This window comes from Camellia sinensis, chromosome 10, assembly GCF_055761805.1.
Source record: "Camellia sinensis isolate YWXY chromosome 10, ASM5576180v1, whole genome shotgun sequence".
Taxonomy (NCBI): Eukaryota; Viridiplantae; Streptophyta; class Magnoliopsida; order Ericales; family Theaceae; genus Camellia; species Camellia sinensis.
The window spans coordinates 142831988-142845787 of record NC_138970.1 but is presented as its reverse complement, the minus strand read 5'-3'; the positions used below and the strand labels follow the sequence as shown (position 1 = coordinate 142845787).

Genomic DNA, 13800 nt, shown 5'->3' with positions numbered 1-13800 from the left:
TGTAAGTTTTGCGCTCTGAAAAACATAATCATAACAAAAACCATAGAATGCAGAAATGTACAGAAAATCACTTGATGAACACCAGATTAACAATTAAAATTAACTGTCAGTGTATCAGTGGTTAAACCAAAATAGAATGGCAGTCCATTATGATAACCAAGATTAATTTTTAGAAAAAATATTTATACACCTTAAGTCAATGCCTGTTGTTAATCTATTTATTTCCTCGAGGCCAAACTATAACAGAACACCAGCTTCAGTAGAAAAAATACAATCAATTCTTCAAGCAATAATGACAAATCATCAAAGTCAGAAATATCACATAACATAGGTATGGTAAATTCTTGTAAATCCATGCAAAACAAGAATTTACCTAGAGCTAGGTTTTCAAATCCTTTAGTTGTATTGCCAAAGGTTCCTACATTTTTCAAATTCTGCAGAAAAATCAAAATGGAAGAATGCAACGATCTTATCCCTATGACCAAATAAGTACATGATCCCCCCAACCTTTCAGTAGAAAACATAAATTATAACTTAAATTATGGGATAAACTTTCATCTCTACAACTATTTCAAGCAACAAACTGAAACGCATTTATCAGTCTCTTAACAAATAAAATTCTACTGGAATGAAACGAATTCAAATCATGCCCTTGAATCAAAAATTAAGTGAATCATGTGATTCAATTTACCATTAATTACAATTCGCTACGATTTATTATGATTCAATTCTGTTTTTTTTTTTTTTCCCATAATACATTAAGGATCTGTTTGTTTTGATGTAAGATTTTTTCATTAAAAATATTTTCCTAATTTTGGTGTATGGTTGCATAGAAGTTGGGTAAAATCATTTTCGAAGTAACTATTTTATAATGTGCGATGTAAAGCAACTTACCGATCCAACTTCGATAAGTTATGTTACAACTTTGATCTTACAAGTCAATTCTTACTGTTATCTGGGAGAGAGAGAGAGAGAGAGAAGAGAGATTGAAGAAGCAACAAAAGCCATTTTGCCTGATGGTCTTGCCTATTGATATTTCTCCTCGATCTATTACAGTATTAGCACAGATGAGTTCTTGTCAGGAGTCCTTTTATGTTTCCGTTGTTTATGGTTCTAATAGTTCCACTGTTAGGAAGAGATGATGGTCTGTTTTGAGGAATCTCAAATATAGGGTGGATGATAAGGCCTGGATTATTTTAGGTGATTTCAATGTTGTTAGACATTTTTCTGAAAGGTTGGATGGTATTAGATTTGATCCAAGTTCAGCTGATGACTTTATCACTTGTCTCAATGATACTGATGCTACTGAAATTACTACTAAAGGTGCCTGGTTTACATGGTCTAGTAAGCAGGATGGTATGGGAAGTAGGAAAAGCAAGTTGGATAGGGTCTGCATTAATCCGAAATGGCTGGAGTTGTTTCCAAATTCTCAAGTTGTGGCCCTTAATCCTGGTATTTCTTCTGATCATAGTCCGCTTGTTGTATCCATTTCTAAGGATCATGGCATGATGAAAGCTTTCAAATTTTCGATTTTTGGATGTTACATAAGACTTTTATTGGTTTATTGACTCAATCGTGGCTGCTTCCTGCTAGCGGTTCCCCCATGCAGGTTTTGCAACTCAAATTGAAAAGGCTTAAGCCCATCTTAAGGAACCTTAACCATGCTCATTTTTCTGATATCTCTAAGGGAGTGGCAGAAGCAAAAGCTAACCTTGAGCAATTTCAGAGTCAGAATACAGATACTATTCTCAATGATAGCCTAGTGAAGGTTGGATCTGAGTTACTCTCTTAAGTATGCATAAGTATCCAGAACTAAGCCTTGCCGAAGAATCTTTTAAAAGGCAGAAATCTAGAGTGCAATGTGTAGCTAGCTTTTCGCGCTTCTCGGAGGGGTTAGTCTCCTCGGGTACGATAGCCCTACAGTTCGGACCTATGAAGCACGGACACGGATACGGGACACGGCAATTTTAAAAAAATGGGGACACGGACACGGCTGGGGACACGGCAAAATTTTTTTTATATAAATATTTTTATTTTAATACAAGTTAATTATTTTATTTAATTATTATATTTTTAAATAAATATGATTCTATTAATTTTTTATTTTATTTTATCTACTTTTTTTTTATTAATATATATATATATATATATATTATAAAATATAAGATATAAGATATGTTTTTTTATTAATATTAAATAAATACATATATATATATATATTATACCTAATAGATACATTAATATTAAACCTAATAAATATATATATATATATATATTATATGAATCAGATCAGATCAGAGCAGAGAGAGAGTGATCGAGCGAGAGCGAGAGCGAGAGACGCGAGTGAGAAGGAAGGCGAGAGAGAGGGACGAGAGAGAGAGACTTACGGATAGAGGTCGACAGGCGAGTCAAGGTCGAGGTCATGGATGGAGGTCGACTGGCAAGAGAGAGAGAGACTTATGGTGGTCGACTGGATGGAGGTTAACAGGCGAGTTGACTGGATCGAAGACCAGGTTTGTCTCTTGACCTTTGCTCTTCTACTTTACTCTTCTCTTTTGCTCTCTGTGTCCAGATTTGGACACGCGTGTCCAGATTTGGTGGACACGCGTGTCCCCGCCGTGTCCCTGCAAAAAAAATAATTAAATTAAAGGGACACGCCATCCGGTGTGTCCCCGTGTCAGACACTGCCACGGCATGAAATCTGGCGTGTCCATGCTTCACAGGTTCGAACTCCCTTAGTTCTGAATCTGATTTCACAAGTGCAATGTAAAACAGAAAAACGAATGAGAGTCCAAATCCGATAAATCTTAAAAAATCCATTAATCATCAGAGATGCCAAAAATGGACTGTATTGCCAGATTTTTAGAGTCGCAACCTAAATATTTTTGAGAAATTTAGGAAATCCGTGACTCGTGCCAAAGGCTACTTGTCCGTCATAACCAAGGTGTCTCGACTCGGAAACTTATGTATGAGAGAGGAAAGTCATGAATTGAGCACCCCACTCACCTGATCAAAGATCGGCCTCTACTAATCAGATATGAATTTTATAAATATTATATGCTCTTGTTCTGATTTTATTATGCTAACTTACTATGTGAGGCACACAAGTATAGACCACATCACCTATATTGGAATGCTTTGATTTCATGCATTTTTTAAAAGAGTTTTGAATATGTGCAACTTAAAAGAAAAGTTAGCTCATATGTACAATAATCAAAGTCATTCCAACTTAAACAAAATAGCCTTCATCCATAGGCACTCAAAGAGGTATTTCAAAGAAGCATGTAGCCTCATGGTAGTATGCTTAACATGGCAACACAAACACACATGTAATATGCTAAAGCAAAAATGCTCACCTAGTACTCCGAAGCAAGCCATAGAAAAGAAAACAATTAGAAAAATGCATAAAACAGTTATGTTGATGGCTTAATGGTTATAGTGCTTATTTTTTGGAGTTGAGTAGGCACATTTTGGGATTAAAGCTTTGGCAATTCGAAGGTGAGAGAGATGTAGGGATTAAGTTTGCTTGGTGTCACAAGGCATTTCAATACACTTAATTGTTCTTGAGCTGTTTTTAAAGGTTATAGAGGTAAAAGAGCATGAGAGAGAAAGAGCGAGAGCGAGGGCATTTGGCAAACCTATTGTCGGTGCCAGAGCGTGGTCCTCGTCGGTGCCTTCTGTTCCTAGGGCCTCGGTCGTACGAGATAGAGGACATTGGGGGCGGCTGCTACTGGTCTTCGACGGCTGTTGATGGTAGAACGAGGACAAGGCCGCCGTAGTGAGATCGCTTTGTATGGGGCAGAGATCAGATGGCTGGTTTCACGGCTACGACAGGTGGATGGGGCTACTGCTTCTGGTTTGTTTCTAGGTCGTGTGTCGGGTGGCAGCCGGAGTGTAGCTGCGTGGCTGAAGTCTGAGCAGAATGAGCGTGTGGTACAGGTGGTCATGTCTTCAGGGGTTCGTCGTCATCAGAATTTCATACCTCCAGTGGATGACCGCTAGGAAGGTCTTGCACCGGTTCTGGAAGGTTTCGACCTAGGTTGGGGATGAATGGGCCGGCGGAAATCATGGTGGCTGTCAGGGGGTCGGCGTAGATGGGCACCGCCGACAACAATGCGACTGGAGCAAGATTGGGGCCGCGATTCTCGTGCAAAGATGCTGGGCCATGATCATAGGAGAGATTTTCGACGATTTCCTAATGAGCAGTTGGGTAGAGGTTTTGGGCCACAAAGGGTGGATCAAGGTAGAGCCCATGGACTTGGGATGAGGGGTGTGGGTCTGAGCCAGTTTAATAAAGCCTATTTGGGAGATGGGGCTTTGGACCAAAGAGAGAGAGGTTCCCATATTGGGCCATGGCACCGTCGGGATATGGAAGTTGATCATCTTGGACTGAAGTCATTTGGGCTTGGATTTATGAAGCCCAATTTGGGTCCACGAGGTTTGCAGGGCCGTTTGGGAGTCGACCCACGTCGTGGTTCGTTTGTTGCTACACGTCCGCCGAGTCAACCCAATTTGAACCCTTCGGTTCATTACGTGTTTGGGTCGCTTTCGGGTGCCCTAGGCCGTGGTGGTGGTGCGACAATAGAGGTTCACGGGCGAGATAACGATTGACGACGGTCACCAATGGGTGCATCGACATCACTTTCAGAGGGTCAGGCAGGTTTAGGTGGTGAAGGGCGGGGGGCAGAGGTAGGGGGCGGTTTTGGGGTTTCATAGCCTTCACCTACTAAGGTTTCAGATTGGGTTTTAAAAAGAATTAGTGAGGTTAGTCGTTTGTTGGGTGTTTCTTTTGAGGGGCATGAGTCAGAGGCAATGCAATTATTTTCAGCAATAGAGATGTCTTGGCGTAGTGGGGTTCCGTTGAGGGAGGTGGTTCGGACTGGGGTCCAATGTCAGAGGGAGGATAGAGAGTTACGGAATTTGGAGTGTTCTATTAACTATGATAGGCGTTCGGGGGACTCTGGGAAGAAAGTCAGGCGGGGAAGGGACAAACAGTTATTTTTGAAATGAGATTGAAGGTATTATCCTGGAATATGGGCGGTCTGAATGATCTAGGGAAACGTGTGGCGGTGGGGGCTTAGTTGTGGAGTGTGAAAGCAGATGTCGTTTGTATTCAAGAAACAAAGATGGAGTGTGTGGGTGGGGAGGTGGTTAAAGAGATTTAGGGGGGTCGTGTATTCAGTGGGTGTTCCTTCCGGCATCTGGTGTGGCAAGGGGGATTCTTGTTTAGTGGGATACAAGGGTGGTGGTGAGAGAGGAGGAGGTTGGGGCTTTTTTAGTGTCTTGTTTGTTCAAATGTGTGGATGATGGTTATCGATGGGTGTTCACAGGAGTGTATGGTCCAGCTCGTTATACGGAGCAATGGCTGTTTCTGGAGGAGTTAGAGAGTGTTGCTTTTCGTTGGGAGTTGCCGTGGTGTGCGGGGGGAGATTTCAATATGGTGCGGTGGTCGGGGGAACGGTTGGGAGGGGGTCGTTTGTCGGGCATCATGCGAGCTTTTTCAGATTTGACTGATGAGTTGCGTTCGGTGGATTTGCCTTTACAGGGAGGGATTACACATGGCGGTGCTTCTCAGATTGATCGTTTTCAGGGGCAGTTCAGCGGCGTCTGGCTAGGCCGATGTCTGATCATTAGCCTATTCCGTTGGATGGTGGGGGTATTCAGAGGGGCCCTTCGCCTTTTCGTTTTGAGAATATATGGCTTCGTTATTATGGGTTTATAGATCGGGTGAGCCAATGGTGGGAAATTAAAATTGCTGCGGATTTGAAACAATGGAATAAGGAGGATTTTGGTCATTTGGATGGACAAAAGGAGGAGGTGTTGGCTCAACTGCAGATATTGGATTCTGTGGAAACTGATGTGGGTTTGTCTGACGAGGAGGTGGTTCAGAAGGAGTGCTTGTGGGCTACTTATGTTCGGATTGGTCAGATGGAGGATGTTAGTTTTAGACAGAAATCAAGGTGTTTATGGTTGAAGGCAGGGGTCCGCAATACAAAGTTTTTTCATCGGATGACAAATGCCCATAGGAAAGTGAATCAGATTGGGAAGATTACGGTGGATGGGGGGTGGAGTTGACGGACGCAGAGGAGGTTCGGGTGGGGATTGTTGGTTTTTATGAGCATTTGTTTAGGGAACAAGAAGAGGGATGGCGCCCGGTGGTTGATGGAGTGGTGTTTAGTGGCCTCTTGAATTCTGAGGGGTTGGAGCAACCATTTTCAGAAGAGAAGGTGGTAGATGCTTTGAAGGGGATGAGTGGAGATAAGGCTCCGGGGCCAGATGGTTTCACTATGGCCTTTTTCCAACATTGTTGGGAGGTTGTCAAAGGGCATGTGATGGCAATTATAGGGCAATTTTATCAGACGGGCCAATTTGCGGAGAGTTTCAATGCGACTTTTATTGCTCTGATCCCTAAGGTGGGAGGGGCTGCGGGTATTTGTCAGTTTTGGCCGATTAGTTTATTGGGCAGTGTGTACAAGATTCTCGCGAAAGTTTTGGCTAACTGGCTTCAGTTGCAAGTGGGGGATGTGGTGTCAGAGTCATAGAACGCTTTTGTAGGTGGCCGCCAAATTTTGGATGCAGTGTCAGTAGCAAATGAGTGTGTTGACTCTCATCTGCGCGCAGGGCAATCAGGCGTTCTTTGTAAGTTGGATATTGAGAAGGCCTATGATAATGTCAATTGGGATTTTTTGATGGCTGTTATGGAACGGATGGGTTTTGGGGAAAAGTGGAGGCGGTGGATTTGGTTTCGAATTTCGACGGTCTGAATGTCGATTTTGGTGAATGGGATGCGGGCGGGTTATTTTCAGACATTTCGGGGTTTACGACAGGGGGATCCATTGTCTCCTTTGCTGTTCATTATTGTCATGGAGACGCTGAGTAGATTGTTGTCGCGAGCGGTGCAGGGCGATTTGCTGGCAGGTTTTTCAGTGGGGGATGAGGTTTGTGTTTCTCACCTTTTGTATGTTGATGATGCTTTAATTGTCTGTGGGGCTGATTCGGAACAATTACGGCATTTGCACTGTGTCTTGCTTTGTTTTGAGGCGGTCTCGGGTCTGAAAGTGAAATTAGCCAAGTCAGAGTTAATTCCGGTAGGGGAGGTCGCCTAGCTTTCAACTTTGGCAACCATTTTGGGTTGTAAGGTGTCTCATTTGCCAGTGTCTTATTTGGATTTGCCTTTGGGGGCTCCTTATAAGGCGAAGGAGGTGTGGGATGGGGTGTTAGAAAGGGTGTAGAGTCAGCTAGCCGGGTGGAAGCGGCAATATTTGTCGAAGGGTGGTCGTTTGACTTTGGTGCAGAGTGTTTTGAGTAATGTTTCAACTTATTTAATGTCGATCCATGTTATTCATGTGTCTGTGGCTAGTTGTTTGGAGAAATTGCAGCATGATTTTTTGTGGGGAAGTGATGGTGGGGAGTTTCAGTATCACCTTGTTAGTTGGGAGCAGATTTGTTGTCCTAAGGATGAGGGGGGGTTAGGGGTGAGGCAGTTGTGTAAGTTCAATTTGACCTTGTTGGGTAAATGGTTATGGCGGTTTTCTAATGATCAAGATCAGTTATGGCAGAGGGTGGTGGCATCCAAATATGTTTTAGGGAGGGGTGATTGGTGTACCAGCCACCAGGGAGGTGGGGGGCTCTCATGGATGTGGGCTGTGGAAAAGTATTTGGTTGGGTAGGGTTAGGTTTTGGGATCAAATCAATTATCGAGTGGGTAATGGTATGCGTGTGTGATTTTGGAAAGATCGGTGGTGTGGGGAGATCACCTTACAAGAACGTTTTTATTTGATTTTTAAGTTGGTAGTGGATCCTAATGTGACGGTGGCTTCATATTTGGGTGGTGGCAGTGAGGCGCTTGTCTGGGATATAGTGCTACATTGGCAGACTCAGGATTGGGAGGTTGGTCAGTTGGTGGACTTGTTGGCCTTCTTGTATGGGGTTAGGATTGGCCATGCGAAGGAGGTTGTTTTGGTTTGGCGGGCTCCTTGCACGAAAGGTGTTTTTTCCGTCTCTTCATTTATGGGATTTTGTGTGGCGATGGTGAGAGGTCTTTCCCTTCGCGTCATGTGTGGGTTTCTGGTGTTCCGTCGAAGGTGGCTTTCTTTGTGTGGACGGCAACATTTGGTAGGTTATTGATTATTGATAATCTTATTCGCCGGCATCATATTTTGGTGAATTGGTGCTACATATGTTGTGCGGATGCGGAGACCGTTGATCATTTGCTTATTCACTGTCCGATTGCTTCTCGCCTGTAGGTGCTTGTTTTTTCTCTGTTTGGCGTTGGTGTGGGTGCAACCCAAGCAAGTTCGGGATGTGCGTGGTTGTTTGGGGGGGTGGTCGAGTCAGGAAGCACCAGCAAAGAGCCTGGGCGTTTGCTCCTTTGTGTTTGATGTGGCTGCTTTGGTTGGAGCTGAATTGTCAGGTTTCCAAAGGAATCGATTGTTCAACTACAGTCTCGTTTTTGTGGTGTTTTGTATAGTTGGGTGTCGGGTCAGGTAGATCCTGATTTATTTGTTGTTTTAAATTTTGTGGATGATTTAGTTGGTTAGGTCCCTATTTGAGGGTTCGGTTTTTGTATTCTTTCAACATCTCCTTGATACTTTCTTAATAAATCTTTATTTATCAAAAAAAAAAAATGCATGACCTTAACAATGTACATGACTAATGCAACACATACAAAATGCAACTACTAAATTCGGCTACTAATATGACATGTGAAGCCACTCAAAACATGAGGTAGCACACATAATCATTTAGGAATTGGTAAGAGCATTGTGCATGATCAGCCGAATTTAATGTATGCAAAAATGGATACAAAGCGTGGTAATGATATGGAACGAAAACATAATATGATATACAACCACGGTAAACATATAAATGAAAGGGAGAAAGAAATGGGGGTTAAGAGACACACATCACATATTACAAATTTGCCCTCACACAAAAGGGTCTGAATGTCCTAATTAACTAATTATTACAAACACCGAATGAATGAACTAACTAGCTAATTATTACAAAACACAAATGTCAAGGCTACTAATCTAATGGACTTGAATGAGAGGCAGGGACATGCACATGGGAAAGAACATCTTCTAGAAACCCCCACTGCTCACTACCAGAAGCTGCTCTGTTCACAGTCTGAAAATGACTCTGTTTTAGGCCTCAAGATCTGCTCTGTTTCACTGAAAAAACACTACAGTCGTACAAAAAATGGGGTTGGCTGACCTTAAGAAGTGGTCGGCCATACAAGATAATGGCCAGCCGGCCAAGGATTCTGGGAGAGGATCTACTGCAGTCAGAACTGGAACAGAGCAAAACCAGGGGGTTTCCAAAAGATGTTCATCCTTCCTTCTCTCTCCTGTCATGAAAAATTCTCAAGGAGAGAGTAGGTTTGCTTCACAAATCATCAAACATTCCAAGGGTATTTAAATGATGATTAGTGAAGCAACGGGATGGCAATTAACGGATGCAAAGCTAACTAAAACTAATTATGAAAGATACAATCAAAGATATGGCCAAAACCCACTTAATCTCATGCAAAACAAAAGCAAGTGAAGCTTAGAGATAATAGGTTTAGGAGAAGCCATTCTTGGAAGCAAAGCTCATGCACAAGAGGTTCCATCATTAAGAAAACCAAAGAGACTCTTCTCCCTACTCATGGAAGATGGATTGAAACCTCCATTTCCATACTTCAAAGGAACCAGAAAAGAGTCTCTAATGGTCTTGATTAAAGAGCTCTCATATAGCTATGAAGCAAAAACAAAACTAAACTAAGTAAAAGCAAGAAATGAAAGCTATAGAGAGATGATTGCAAGCTCATCTTCCTACTCATGGAACATGGATGAAACATCCATTTCCATGCTAAAAAGAAGGGAACTAGAAGAGAGATTTGCAATATCTTTCAAGGAGAGAGATATGAGACAAGAATCAAAATATCTATACAAGCTTTAAATACATATATACGGTTCATATTTAATCAAAAACTACCTAAAACAGTGCTGAAATGAAAGAAAAGAAGCAAAAACAGGAAGAACAACAAGAGAGAACACTAGAGAACAAGCCTATGGAAGGGTGGCTAACCCTCCCACCTTCAACAAGGTTTAAATCACATTTTAAAGCCTAAAATACTCTGAAAATCAGTACTAAAGACAAGAAAAAGAGAGAGAAAAGGTGGTAAAAAGTTCAAAGTTCACCTCTTGGAAGAGAGGATGATCTTCTTAGTTCACAAACCACAATCTAAACACTCTCAAGTATCTGAAATTGCGTTCAAAGGTTCAACAAAAAGCTTCAAGTTTGAGCTTTAATGGTGCATGTATATTGTATCTATATTCAAGAGGGTGGAGGAAAGCTTTGAGGGAACTCTAGGCTTGTCCAACAATTCTCTAACCGTAAAATCAGAGGGAATGTGTTGTTTTTATAGACTTTCAACCGCCTTCAATGGAAATATCTGCAAAAGAGACAACTGGTCCAAAGCTCGTGCATGGGAGTAGTTGGCTATTGCAAAATATCTGCTCTCGGTAAACATGGTCGACCGGCCAAGAGGATGGCCGGCCGGCCAAAAGAATGTGGCTTGTCGGTCATTTTTTGGTCTTGCTGCTTTTTGAGTGGTCAGGCTAGAAAAACAGGTTTTGGTCTAAATGGGGTGCAAGGTTTGGGTTTGATGCTTAAAATTGAACTCTTTTGTTGAAGATTCGAACAATTACACAGTATAATATTTCATCATCGAGTGTTCAGAGTGAAGCACCCAAGTCTTAAGAGCGGTTAAAAATGGGGTGTCTACACAATGGCTCGAGTTGGACGACCAAAATACTAGTTACTTTCACAAGAAGTTATGTACCAACAATTTCAAGAATAAGATTTTGAGCATTCAGAGTCATGATGGGGTTTTTATTGGAAGACCCTAGTTTTATCAAAATGGAGATTATTGATTTCTATAAGCGGTTGTTGGGCTCAGCTTTTCTCAGTAGATACACAAATTTGGATACTTTTCAACGTCTAGGTTTACCCAAAGTTCAACACTGTTCCGGAATTGATCTCATTAAGGCTGCTATGTTCAGCATTAAGGGAGAAAAAGCTCCAGGTCAAGATGGGTATAATGCAAGGTTCTACCTAACTAATTGGCATATTGTAGGGCCTGATGTAGAGTCTGCGGTGAAGTCATTCTTTCATACCGGTTCAATGCATAAAGGTTGGAATGTACTGCTATATCCTTGGTTCCCAAAGTTAAGTCCCCCATCACTGTCAAAGATTTTAGACCAATCTCATGTTGCAATATAACTTATAAGTGCATCGCTAAAATAATATCTGGTAGATTGCAAAAAGTGATGCCTTTTCTAATCAGTTCATCCCAATCAGCTTTCATTGTGGGAAGGTACATAGTGGATAATGTTCTTATGATGCAAGAGCTAGCTAGAGGTTTTCATAAAAATAAGGGGCCCGGTAGATGTATGTTGGAAGACTGGCCTTATGAAGGCTTATGACCCAGTTGCATGGGACTTTCTTCTTGATACTATGGTTGCTAGGGATTTCCCCCAAAAGTTGGTTGATTGGGTAAAATAATGTATCTCTTCTGTCATGTACTCAGTAGTGATTAATGGGGAGCCTGTTGATTGCTTTCCAGCTAAGAAGGGGCTTAGGCAGGATGACCCTATGTCTCCTTATCTATTCTTACTTGTCATGGAAAGTTTTCATTGTATCCTTCATAATAGAGCTGCTGTTGGTAATTTTGTTTACTATCCTAGGTGTAAAGAATTGGGCATTTTGCATCTTGCTTTTGTTGATGATTTGTTCATATTTAGGGCTAGTTTGGCATGTACTAAATAAGCCAAAAAGTCAAAAAGTCACTATCTTATTTAAGTCACATCATCTTATTTAAATCACATCACCTCTCTAACACATCAAACCCAACCTAAACCCACCAATAAGTCAAAAAGTGCACTTTTTTAGGACATCCCAAACCAACCCTTAGTGGAGCTGACAGATATTCATTGCAGTTGATTCAGAATGTGTTGCATTTCATCAAATGCCTGGCCTCCAACCAAATTTGCAAAAGAGCTCTATGTTTATCAGTGGGGTGGATGATCAATTTAAGGTTGAATTGTTAGAGCTTACGCAAATTCTGGAAGGGCACTTTCTTGTCAAATATTTAGGTGTACCCTTGATGTCTTCTAAACTTCGAGTTCAAGATTGCTTTCCTTTGAAGGACAGAATATTGAATCAGATATGGTATAAATCCCAAAAATTACTTCCTAACCAAGATTAACCAAATAGCAACTAAGCGAAATTCAAACGCCAAGAAACAGAGTTTCTAAAAACAGATAATTGGCAAGCTTTCAAAATAACAAAATAGAACACTTCTTCCTCACACACAACTAAAATAAAATAATAAATAAATAAACACTTCTAAACATTATTAGAAATAAATTAATCTCCAATAAGAATAACAATTTAAAAACCTGTGAATAAATGGAAAAAGCACAAACCAGTTTAATTTTCATTGTACTCTCCTCAAATGGTCTTTATTGTTTTATTATAACAAACACAGAATTCTATTATTTTCCTCACCATCGCAATCTTTTCTACTTCATTTTTTGTCAAATTTTTGTATTCGACTATAAAATGGGAAAAGAATGTCAAACATTTAATTGGGTTGCTAAATTTACTGATCAAATAACATTCACCATTTCTTGCATCATGCAACTCAAAATTTCAAAGCAGAACAATATTAAAATCATAAGTTGATATTAACTTTAGCAACATATGTTCCATTTCTTCTTGTTCATATATTCACTTTTTTCAATAGGCCTCGACCAATCGTGAATTCACAAAGTGACCATCATTTGTTCCATCTTTTGTTTTCATTTTGAAGCCACCAATAAAAACATAAGCACTTGAATTGTTCAATTCAACAGTAAATTAAATTAATAACAAAGACTCACGATGGCAACATTGATCATTTCCTAATCCCCATCACACAAATTGAAATTATTCATCAAATATTTCATATCTTAATATAATTTTTAGCGTAAACACAAATTGAAGAACAAAAGCAGAACTAAAGCCCTCCAAAATTCCCAATCATTTACATTTTCTCAGGAACCAACAGATACTATAATAATAATAATAATAATTATACACATAATTGAAGAGTTTTTTGAGTAAGTACCAGAAGGAATGGAATCGAGGAGCTTGAGAGCAAGATCCGAATCGGATTGCAATCTGGAGATTTTGTCATCTGGGTTTGATGGAAAATAAGAGTCCCGAATGTTGTAAAGATCATCAGAAGCTTTCATGGCCTTTGCCATTGTATCTGCTGAGTCTTCACCTTGGCTTTGATTGCTCATCTTACTGGTTATGCAGAGAAAAGAACTTCAAGCACTGCTCAGTTTACTCACAGGACAAAGTAAGAGAGAGAGAGAGAGAGAGAGAGAGAGGATATGAGTAAGCCCAGGCCTTTGTTTACTGGGCCAGTGAGTTTTGGTGACCTGTTAAAAACCCAACCCAGATGTTTTACTAGGCTACACTACCCATAAAAAATTTTAAATTAAAAATATGTAAAAAAAAAAATAGAGAGGGCTGACTGAAAAACTCTTGGCAGGGAGATAGATGGACTAATAAGTTCTCATGATTTTTTGGTTTATTTTTAATTGTTATTATAAAATTTTATTTTTTAAAATTTAAAAATCAAAATACTCTTATGTTTCACTGTCACTATAGTTGCCACATCTATCACCTTCAGATCATCGTTGAACTTTCGTTTGATAGTCATTGAAGACTTGAAATGTTCAAAACATCACCAAAAGTCATTGG

The 13800-nt window shown here is 40.5% G+C and overlaps 1 protein-coding gene across 4 annotated transcripts in view; it reads right to left on the bottom strand.

Annotated features, from left to right (window-relative positions):
* LOC114281578 (uncharacterized) overlaps positions 1-13497 on the bottom strand; it is a 31496-nt gene extending 17999 nt beyond the window's left edge. For 3 of the 4 annotated variants that reach the window (XM_082892470.1, XM_082892471.1, XM_082892473.1), the window contains exon 1: positions 13157-13475. In XM_082892470.1, coding sequence (XP_082748596.1) covers positions 13157-13334 — 178 coding nt within the window. In that variant the 5' untranslated portion in view covers positions 13335-13475. Of the gene's footprint in view, positions 1-13156 lie in introns of all 4 variants that reach the window. The other variant, XM_082892472.1, reaches the window with a different exon arrangement.
* Positions 13498-13800: the final 303 nt, after the last annotated feature.